The sequence below is a fragment of the Nyctereutes procyonoides genome, unplaced genomic scaffold (assembly GCF_905146905.1).
Source record: "Nyctereutes procyonoides isolate TBG_1078 unplaced genomic scaffold, NYPRO_anot_genome, whole genome shotgun sequence".
NCBI classification, from domain to species: Eukaryota; Metazoa; Chordata; class Mammalia; order Carnivora; family Canidae; genus Nyctereutes; species Nyctereutes procyonoides.
This window is the reverse complement of record NW_026575120.1, coordinates 41,607,486-41,618,321: the sequence shown is the minus strand read 5'-3', so window position 1 is coordinate 41,618,321 and position 10,836 is coordinate 41,607,486. Positions and strand designations below refer to the sequence as shown.

At 60.9% G+C, this 10,836-nt stretch overlaps 1 protein-coding gene across 4 annotated transcripts in view; it reads left to right on the top strand.

The window, feature by feature from the left end:
• The first annotated feature begins 2,076 nt into the window (after positions 1-2,076).
• HUS1 (HUS1 checkpoint clamp component) overlaps positions 2,077-10,836 on the top strand; it is a 31,270-nt gene continuing 22,510 nt past the window's right edge. For all 4 annotated transcript variants that reach the window (XR_008665711.1, XM_055335536.1, XM_055335537.1 and 1 more), the window contains exons 1-6: positions 2,077-2,248; positions 2,847-2,974; positions 3,058-3,234; positions 4,608-4,715; positions 5,807-5,881; positions 9,897-9,996. Coding sequence is in view for 3 of the 4 variants with exons in the window: in XM_055335536.1 (XP_055191511.1) it covers positions 2,197-2,248; positions 2,847-2,974; positions 3,058-3,234; positions 4,608-4,715; positions 5,807-5,881; positions 9,897-9,996 (640 nt within the window). In the remaining variant the exon portion in view is untranslated. The remainder of the gene's footprint in view (positions 2,249-2,846; positions 2,975-3,057; positions 3,235-4,607; positions 4,716-5,806; positions 5,882-9,896; positions 9,997-10,836) is intronic.

Below are 10,836 nucleotides of genomic sequence, written 5' to 3'. Positions count from 1 at the left end.
GGCCCAGGGGACCCGGCGCCCCCGCCCGCATCCCCTACTCAGCACCGAGGCTCGGGGGCAGCACAGCGCCGCCAGCCAGCGGGGGCCCAGACCCCGCCTCCGACCCGCAGGTGCATCTCCCCCCCGAGGCAGGTGCATCACTCCTGAGGCAGGTTCATAGCCCTGGAGGCAGGTGCGCACCCGACGTCAGCGCCGCGGCCCCGCCCCGAGACCCCGCCCAGACCCCTCGCTGCCGCCAGGTGGACCGACTGCAGAGGCCGCAGAGCTCGAGCTCCGCGGAGAGAGCGGGGTCGAGCTTCCTCTGTACTTTGGGCTTGCTTTATTTTCATTTCTTTTCTTCGATTCTTTTTTATTAATTGCTTGATTTTAATTTTTATGTATATACCTTATATATTACTTATTTTTGTTTACTCTCATCGTACTTTGCCTTTTTTTCTTTTTTTGGAATTTAGATTCTTTTCACAAGGAGGCCAAAGCACACACAGCATCTAGTGGGTTTTTTTTTTTTTTGGGGGGGGGCGGTTGCTGTTGTTGTTATCGTTGTTTTTCTTGTTTGTTTGTTTTTCTTCCTTCTTTTTGGATAGAATAATGAGATGGAGAAATTCGCCTCCATAACAACCTCGTGGTACCCGCAGCTAGGAAGTTCATCAGTACACATAGATGGTGTCTGAGTAGAGTCTAAAACAATGATCATAAAGAAGATCGCAGCTGGGCTGGGAAAAGAGCGCGGAAGGAAACTCGACAGTCCCTTAGTGTAGAAACAAAAGAGCTAAAGTCTAGTCCGGCCAACGTCAAAAGTGCCTTGACCGAGGTGCAGTCCCAAGTGGAAGGCTCAAAACAAGGGAGGTCCCGGGCCGCGGAGGCGGACGGCGGGACGCAGCCGCTCACCAGAAGAGCCGCATCCGCGTCCCAGGAGACGCAGAAGACGGAGAGAAGAAGGGGCGGACGTTGTAGTGGAACGAGTCGTAGCCGAAGTCACAGCACTCGCAGACTCGGAGACGGCCCTGAAAGCGGCGGAGGCGGCGCTGGGGCAGGGGGGAGGCGGGTCCTCGCGCTGCGGGTCGTGGACCGAGCGTGCGGCGGGTCGGCGGCCCCGAGAGGAGGGGAAGGAGCGCCCAGCCTGCGGCCCGCGATGCTGTGCAGCCAACAAGTCCTTCGGCAAAGGCCGCCATGCGGGACGGCGACTCGAGGGCACCGAGCTCACCTGCGTCTCGGCTCCACCCGGGACGTAGAGGACGCGGCCGGGCGGCTCGGGCCCTGGGGTGCCGGGATCGAATCCCGCGTCGGGCTCCCGGTGCATGGGGCCTGCTTCCCCCTCCGCCTGGGTCTCCGCCTCTCTCTCTCCGTCTCTCTGTGACTCTCATAGATAAAAAAAAAGACGAATTAAAAGAAATTTGCTTGGTCCCTTGTAAATAAACGGTCGGTTTCGCTCGCAGCGCCTTCAACAGTTGGAAACAGGGTTCACCGCGTCCCCGCAAAGCCTGAAGCCCAGAAACACGCGCCGCCGCCGGTGACGCCCGCGGAGCCCCAGGCCCGCCGCTCCCGCAGCCCCCGCAGCCCCCGCAGCCCCCGCGCCCCGGGGACGCCGGGACCCCGGCCCCGCCTGCGCCGCGCGTGTGGCCCGGGCGGCGACCCCACAGCCCCCGGGAGCGTGACCCGGAGCGAGGCCGGGACCCCTCCTCTCCCGCACACCTGACCCCAGAGCGACACCCGGACCCCGTCCCGCGGCGTGACCCGGAGCGAGACCCGCACTGAGACCCGGGACCCGCTCCTGGGGGGGGGGGGGAACCTCACACCGCGGGGCCTCCGGGGCGTGACCGCCCCACCCCCGCCTCCCGGATGTGCCCGCGGAGCCCCGCCCCCGGATGTGCCCGCGGAGCCCCGCCCCCGGATGTGACCCCCCCATCCCCGCCTACCAGGACCGTGACCCCCCCATTCCCCCTCCCCCGGAAAAGACCCCGTAGCCCCGCCCTCTGGATTTGACCCCCGCATCCCCGCCTGCCCCGGATGTGTCCTCGGAGCCCCGCCCCGGATGTGACCCCGTAGCCCCGCCCCCGGATGTTACCCCCCCGTGGCCCGCCCCGCCGTGCGCCGACGTCCTCCCCCGGCGCGGCGTCGGGCGGTCGGCTGGAGGAGCGTGGGGAGCGTGCGGAGCGTGGGGAGCGCCCACCGGCCCCGGGCGGCGCGGGTCCCGCCATGAAGTTTCGGGCCAAGATCGTGGACGCGGCCTGTCTGAACCACTTCACCCGTGAGCGGCGGCGGGGAGGGCGCGGGGGGCGGGGCCGGGGCTGGGGGATGCCGGGGCGTGGGGCGATGGGGAGAAGGGCGTAGGGCAGAGGGTCGCGCGCGGGCGGGGAGGTGATGGGCCCCCGGGAAGGTGGGGGAAGGTGGGGAAGGTGGGCTGGAGGCCGCTGCGGCCCGCGGGGGCTGAGCCGGCGCCCAGGACGGTCGGGGAAGTTGCCTTGGGTCAGACGAGCGTGGGTGGGGGCCCTGGGCTCGCCCGGCTCGGCCTGCAGCCCTGTGGCCCAGCGCAGAGTGAGCCCCGCGCCGCCGTCCCGTCCCCTCCCGTCCCGTCCCCGTCCGTCCCATCCCGTCCCGTCCCCTCCCGTCCCCTCCCGTCCCCGTCCCCTCCCGTCCCGTCCCCGTCCGTCCCATCCCGTCCCCGTCCCGTCCGCGTCCTGTCCCCATCCCCATCCCCGTCCCCATCCCATCCCCGTCCCCGTCCCCCCCCCCCCCCCCCCCCCCCGGCCGGCGCTGGGCAGGCACCACGTGCTCCCCGGGCGCCGCGCCAGGCCCCTTCGCACCAGCGTCCCGAAGCAGCTGCCCTGCGCCCTGGCTCCCCGCAGGGGTCAGTGCCATGATCGCCAAGCTGGCCAAGACCTGCACGCTGCGCATCAGCCCGGAGAAGCTGAACTTCGTGCTGTCGGACAGAGTGGCCAGCGGAGGGGTGAGCATGTGGTGTGAGCTGGAGCAGGTGAGAGGAGGCGCGGGCGGCTGGGGCGCCTCCGCCGGGAGCCCTGGGAAAGGCCACAGGGTCCCCTCCTCGCCTTCCCTCAGGAGAACTTCTTCAGCGAGTTCCAGATGGAGGGCATCTCTGCGGAGAACAACGCCATCTATTTAGACCTAACCGCGGAGAATTTATCTCGAGCTTTGAAAACGGCCCAGAACGCCAGAGCCTTGAAGATCAAGCTGACCAATAAGCACTTTCCGTGCCTCACGGTCTCGATAGAGCTGGTGAGTGGGGGGCAGCGCCGAGACGCCCCGGCCAGGGTACCAGTGGCTGTGAATCCGGACTTTCCAGCAGCACCCGGGAAGCTAGTTGGCTTACAAAGAGGAGGGAGGTGCGCGCAGACACTTGCTTTCCACGGGAGTCAGGCCCCCTCGTGTGTAAATGGTGCTGTGCTCCTGCCGCGCGCGGGCTGGGACCCTCTGTCTTTCCCCGTGCCAGGGCCCTCCCACCCCGCTTCCGACTGCGTGTTCCCATCACAGGTGTGGCCACCTCGTGCACAAATCATGCTCTCTGTCTGTTTGCACCTTGGGAGGACTTCCCCGCGTCCCCTCTGACACCTTCGGGTGACCTCCCGTTCTCCCAGAATGCACACCTTTCAGTGCTGCTTCCAGAAGCCTCTGTTGTCTGGCCGTCCTCGGGACGCACACCTTGTAGGCTCTCTTGGCCCACAGGATGGGGTTGACGTGTCTTACCATGACGTCCAGAACCCTGCACGCCTGGCCCCAGCTGTCTTGGAACCAAATCACCGACTCCCACCGTCCACATGGTCCCCTGGAGCATCCTCTTCTTTCCCAGCTCCCAGACTTTGGGGGCCCTCGGGCTTCCATTTGGAATGTCTCCCTTTCTGGCTCCCTGAGACCCGCAGCCCAGTGCCCTTCCTCCTCGCCTTCCCTCAATGCAGCCACCTCCCTTTTTTTTTTTTTTTTTTTTTTTCAAAAAAAATTTTTTTTGATTTATTTATGATAGTCACACACGCACAGAGAGAGAGAGAGAGGCAGAGACACAGGCAGAGGGAGAGGGAGGAGCAGGCTCCATGCACCGGGAGACCGACGTGGGATTTGATCCCGGGTCTCCAGGATCGCGCCCTGGGCCAAAGGCAGGCGCCAAACCGCTGCGCCACCCAGGGATCCCCAACCTCCCTTTTTAAAAGATTACTTGTTTAGTTATTTGAGAAAACACATGTTTGCATGTGTGCACCTGAGCAGTGGGGGAGGAGGAGAGGCGGAGGGAGAGGCAGACCCCCGCCGAGCAGGGAGCCCCACTCGGGGCTCGATCCCAGGACCCCAAGATCATGGCCTGAGCTGCAGGCAGATGCTTCACCGACTGAGCCCCGGATGCCCCTGTGGGTGTTGGTTTTCTTGCTCATTGACCCACCTGTGCCCCTGGAACTTGGGGACCCTGTGTTACTTCCCACACATCTAACCTGTTACAGGATTAAGAGCCAAACAGGCCTGTGCTAAATATCTGGTGAATGTGCTTTGGTGAACAAATTGAGGCCGTTCCACTTAGATTTGGATACTCGTTTCCATTTATCCTTCAGTTATTCTGTTTTTTTAATTCACGCTACGAGAATATGTTTTAACTTTTCTCTCGACAGTTATCTGTGTCGAGCAGCAGTCGCGTGGTGACCCACGACATCCCCGTCAAGGTTATTCCTAGAAAGCTGTGGAAGGATTTGCAAGAACCTACCATTCCAGATTCCGATGTGAGTGATGCCAGTTGTCTTTCGCTCGTGATGTGTTCAGTGCTGTGATTCCAGTTCCCTGATTTCAGCTACGGTCTTGTAGTTTATTTTATTCAAAGATCATACAGTACCTGAGAGGAAACGCTAGTCATTTTTAAAGGATACTTCAGGAAAAGAATTGCAGTAATTGCTTTTTGTGGGTTATGTGAAATACCTAAAGATAGCGCTGCACGTGGCGGAAACACCACACGCGACACACGGAGAGAGAAGTGCTTGGGTCGTAGCGCTGGAGTCAAACTAACTTAACGGGGCGCTTGGGGGGACAGATCTGTGGGGAGCGCTGTCCAGGACGTGTATAAGAGCCGGTCCTGCCGGGGGGCCTCCCAGAGCCCCCGAGAGTCAGGGCGGTGCCACAGAGTCCTCCGCCTCTTGCTCACAATTTCTGGAAAAAGAAGTGTTGACACAGACTGGGGAGACCGTTTACTCCTGCTGGCAGGTCCCTGCAGGGACCGCACCGTCTCAGGCGCTGTTCGGAGCCCGGGCTGAGGGCTGGAGCCAGGCTCCCTCGCAGGGTTTATCCGTGTGTGGGGTGGGGCCAGCGTGTGGCTGTGGCCCCGCAGGGCAGAGGATGGTGCTGCATCATCCCACCGGCCGTGCAGGGGCATCTTGGCTAAAGGGCTGCCGGCCTGGCCCCAGGCGGATGCCCACAGGGACGCCGTCGCCCAAGTGACCAGAGGCAGGAGGAGGTAGCAGGGTGGTAAGGTTGTTTTTCTTTTCATATTTTTGTGTTTTAAAGATTTTACTTATTCACGAGAGACACACAGAGAGAGGCAGAGACCCAGGCAGAGGGAGAAGCAGCCTCCGTGCAGGGAGCCCGACACGGGACTCGATCCCGGGACCCTGGGGTCCCGCCTTGAGCCAACGGTAGATGCTCAACCACTGAGCCACCCAGGCGTCCTTCTTTTTGTGTTTTTAAAGGAACTTTATTCAGACAACTAGAGAACGGGCCTTGTGCTAAGCACACATGCATCGCAGACGGGTAGCGAGCCCCTGTCGCTAACTGACCGTGCTCGTGTTTCTAACACCTTCGATGTTCCTCTTTGATTTTGTAGGTTAGTATTTACTTACCAGTCTTGAAGACGATGAAGAGCATCGTGGAAAAAATGAAGAATATCAGCAATCACCTTGTAAGTGGTGACTTCTTCAGAAAACGGCATTTCACATACCTCACAAGCATTTGGTTTGGGCCGCGTACCCTGGGAGAAGGCCGCGCCTCTTGGAGGTGTGGATGCCTTCACGCCCCGCCCTGTGGTGTCCGGGCGCCCCCGGAGACGTGGCCTGGGTGCAGAGCCAGCACTTTCACAGCTGCCAGCAGAATCCTGTTCTGGGGCTTCTCTGCTGCCTCCCCTCGGGGAGAGCATCCGCCGTGGCCCTCGTCCCGTGTATTTGCACCTGTGGCCTCGTGAGGATGTGTTTGGCGGTTTTGGGCCTTCTTTCCTGTGTTGGACACAACGTTCCATGTTTCACCTGCTAACATGTGTTTGTTCAAGGAGTCACTGGTGCTGGCCGTGAAGGGAGGGTCCTGTCCACTTAGCCCGGGACGAGGCTACCCCCAGATGTCTGCGTTTTCTTGTGGCTGCTTTCACGTGGATCTAGTTGTCAGGCTGGGAGCTTCCTCTGGGGCAACTCTGGGCACCCCCAAGAGGCTCTGAGGGGCTCCGTGAGGCACATGGGGGGACAGGCAGGGCAGTTAATCCAGGGCTCTGAGTGTTCTTTTGGTTCAGTGGAAATGACTCAGCACAGGGGCCCAGAGCCATCAGAGATGTGTTTATCTCTGTGGAATGTTTAAAAACAGATTTCATGCCGTGGCTGCTACAGTCTGGAACTCTTGTTGGGAAGTATTCTGGAGTGGCCAGGCACACAGCTCAGTGAGCCTGACCAGAAGTCTGCGTCTGAAGGGGGAGAGAGGGAAAGGAGGGGGCTCAGCCTGCGCAGATCACCCTCCAGGAGGTGCTGACACCCGGGCTGAGCCCCCCGGTCTTTCCCTACCTCCTGCAGGGGTCCCAGGCAGGAGCGGGGAGGCCTGCAGGGAGGGCCAGCTGACGTTCTGGTTCAGCAGGTGTGGGTTGGGGTCTGGGACCAAGTCCCGATGCGCAGCCTGGCGTGCCTGCTGCCTGGCCTGGCACCGCCTGCAGTGGCCGAGGTGAGAGCCCCGTCCTGCCCTGCTCCGCCTGCCCTCAGCTCGGAAGCTGCACTCATCAGCTTTGTGGTTAAAGCAGGGGTGATGGTATCGTGACGCTGTGGCAAGGGGGGGGGGTCCTCGGGCCACGTGGGCCTGGGGCCCCTCCTGGCCGCACCGTGCAGCCCATTGGCCTCGTGCCGGGTATCCCCCGAGGTGAGCAGGACGGCACGTCTTCATGGGAGCTTTGCTGCTCTGTGTGTGCGGAGAGACGCTTCCTGCTGGCCGCCCAGCGCACTGGGTCATGCTTAGAAGTGGTAGGGGACGGTCACTGGCGAAATCACAGAGAAGTAAGGGCTTTCCCAGCCCCGTGAGAAATAGAGTAACGTTGGAGCGGTTGATGTTCCCGAGGATGGTCACAGCCAGCCTTCGGTGGCCCGCGCTCAGAGGACTAGGCCTTTGTCCCTCTGTCCCTGAGTTTTGGTGGCCACTGCACTCCAGACCCTGCTGGTGCCCCAGTGGGCGGGCTCGTGTGCGGTCACTTCGGTTTTAGGATCAGAAGAAAGCTTAGGAGAGCCTGGCAGGCTGCTTTCCTGAATGAAATCTTGATATGAAACCACTTCAAAGGCAGTGAGAACCTGCAGGTTGTTTTATGTTATTTTGCTCAGGTTCTGTGCTGGATTCCAGGAGGATGGGCTCAGAAATGCGACAGCATGTGTCTGGGTTCACATGGAGAGTTGACAGCAAGCACTTAACATTCGAGGGCATGTTTCCAAGATTATGCAACAGTCCGATCTTTGGAGGACTGTTTCCTATTCAATTTCGAGTCGTCAGAGGCGCCTGGGACGCTCGGAGCCTGTGGGTCCTTGCCTGGCTTCTGCGCCTCTCCTGCTCACGGTCTCAGGCTTGTGAGTTCAAGCCCCACGTCGGGGGTAGAGATGACCTAGAAATAAAATCTTAAACAACAGACTCCAGATAAGCGCTCAGTCAAGTTCAGAGAAGTTTTAAATTTTGTTTTTAGAATGAGAAATACTAGAGTTCACAGGTATTAAGGGACAGGAATGAGAACTATTAGACCGTGCTTGCTGCGTACAGACGCGGCTGCCCGAGCCCAGAGCCTTGCGGGCCGAGCCCCCCCCCCCCGCTCCCCGCAGGTCTCAGGTTTCCCACCAGCCTCTGGGTTTGGTGGGTAACCAAAACTGCCGACTTGCAAACAGCTCTGTGGATTCCCGAAGACCTCCGGCTTTAGAGGGGGGCAGGTGCCGACACCTGGGAGAGAGACCGCGTGCCACGGGCGGGTCCGCGAGGCCGTGGGCTATACGGCGGCACACGCATCTTTCTGTGAACCTCACTGGTGGGTTTAGTCCCGTTACCCAAGCGTGCTGGTTGGTGGTGGAGGCTGCAGCTGGAAAGGAGAGCTGTCTGTGACCTTGGAAGTGGCGTAGGCTGGGAGACTGGGAGGTGGGTTCTGGGGATGGGCCGGGGCCTGTACCCCAGCGCAGGTCACCAAGCCACTCTGCTGGCAGTGCAGACGGAAATGCCGCATCTCCAGACCTTTCGAAATTTGGAAATCTCACCTCCCAACCTTGAGTCTGGTTTTTACCCCCCCCTTTTTTTTTTTAGTTTGATAAAGAACTTATTTATTTGACAGGGAGAGTACATGCACACACACGCACAAGCAGGGGGACGGGCAGGCAGAGGGAGAAGCAGCCCCCCTCCGCGCAGGGAGCCCGACACGGGGCTTGATCCCAGGACCCCGAGATCATGGCCTGAGCCGATGGCAGAGGCTTCACCCACTGAGCCCCCCCAGGCACTCCTGAGCTTGGTTTTTAAAAACGGGTTATGTTCCCAGGAGATTCTCAAAGTTTTGTAGTCATGTTGCATTTGTAGTTAGAAGACAGGTTTGACCACTTAGAGAATACGGCTGTGGACAAGCTTCTCCTGATTTCCACGTGCCCCTCCCGTTTGTAGCAGTTGAGGGTGTCCCCGTTGTCAGCACGGAAACGCTCCCACGGGACTCTGCTCCCACGTTCCCCTGTAAGTGGCGCAGGTGTTGCTTGCGCCGTACGGGGGACAGCAGACCGCCTGCGGTCCCGTCCAGCCGCCTCCCAGAGGGTCGCTTGGGACAGACGACCTGGGAGTCGTGTTGCTCGGCGTTCCCGCCACCCTGGGCTGTACCCGCGTGCTCTCCAGGGCGGGCGGGCTTCCGCTCTGATTGAGTCACTGCGAGGAGTGGCTTTCACGGTGGGGACAGGCGTGGCGAGGGGCCTTCTCTGGAGCCTGCCGTGGGCCGCTCCGGCCGGCCTTCCTCTGTGCGGGCAGCGTCCCCCGCAGGTGGATGCAGGTGCGTCCCCTCCCCATTTCCAGGGCTCCCGGGGACCGCTGGGCCCTCGTGTGCTGCCCGGGGCTCCGTGTTGCTGCTGGGCACCGTGCCATCCCGTATCCTCCCCCGCTGTCTCCGCCGGCGACCCGGCCCCAACTCGGGCTCTGCTGTCTCCCTTCTGTTCCCGGCGGTCTGTCCTCGCGGAGCTGGACGCGGCTGCTTGGACCCTGCGTCTCCGAGTGCTCTTGCCACCGTGCTGTCTTCCCTGAAGATCTCACTTTGGGGCTTGACCACAGTCCTTTGAGGAATCCTCTAGAGCACGGGTTCTCATTTTCGGCATGGGAGTGGGGCCCAGATGGTTTTGAGGTCCAGGGCTTAGGGCTCTGTCCTGCTGTGACCACGGCACGTCACAGCACGCTGCCTCCACGGCGGCCCCTCCGCTATCCCTTCCCGCTCTTTGTCCTCCCCTCCTGGAAACCCCCTGTCCCGCTCCACTCCCCTTGTGTTTCGCCCCCGTGGCTTCCTGTCCACGCGGGCACCTGCCAAGATCCTGGGGCCAGGCTGCTGCCGCCTCTCCCTGGTCTCTGCTCTGACGGGCCCTCCTTCGGGGGCCGCGGGGGGCTGCAGGGTGTCAGGTGGGCCTTTCTCCCCCTTTTGTTTCCTTCTTCTTTTTTAAGACTGTAAAATACTCCATTTGCAGATCATGGAAGCAAACCTCAGCGGAGAGTTGAACTTGAAAATAGAAACAGAACTTGTGTGCGTCACAACTCACTTCAAAGACCTTGGGAACCCTCCGCCCGGTACGTGTTCCCAGGGGTCGTGTTGTGTGTGGGACACGTGGTTTCGGGGGGCACAGCTTGCTCAGATCTCTGCCTGCAGAACGGGAGAAATGCGGCCGACGGGGTCTCAGGCTTGGGGAAGCTCAGCCGCCTCGGCCTGAGGACCAGCGCCTGCACCTGTGGTCCCTGGGGCCCCAGGGGCCCGGGTCTGCCCATTTCTGCCCTGGAATAGTGACCGGGTTGACAGGGTTCACCTCCTGCCACTGCAGTCCCTAGTATTTATGGACTAGGTTAGCACATAACAGCTTTCTTCGCCTGACCTGATGTTTCATCCCCTCTGCGGTGTTGGGACACCACGGGACCGGTTCAGCTGCAGCAAGTGACAGGGTGACAGGGGCGCTGGGGGAGAGGGGGCCCAGTGGTGCCTGCAGAGCTCCTGGGGCACACAGAGCGGGTGCTGGAGCGGGCGCCACACGGGGCCCTGGCATGTCCACTGATGATGTGGAAACCGGATCGATCCCGGGTGTGTTCTGTTCTTTCTCTAAAGTTTTAAAAGTATTTTATTTATTTGTTTGAGCAAGAGCTGAGTCGGGGAGAGGCAGAGGGAGAAGCACGCTCCCCGCTGAGCAGGGAGCCGGATACAGGGCTCCATCCCAGGACCCTGAGGTCATGACCTGAGCCGAAGGCAGGTGCTCAACCGCTGAGCCCCTGGGGCCCCCTCCAATGTTCTCAACCGTGTGATAGGCCCCCCAGTGCTACAGTTAGGGTGTGTCAGTGCACGTCGCATTAAGAGAGGTGCATCCTAGGGGGGTCCACTCTACAGCGAAGCATGTGCTGATCCAGCCATGGGAGGTCCACCTG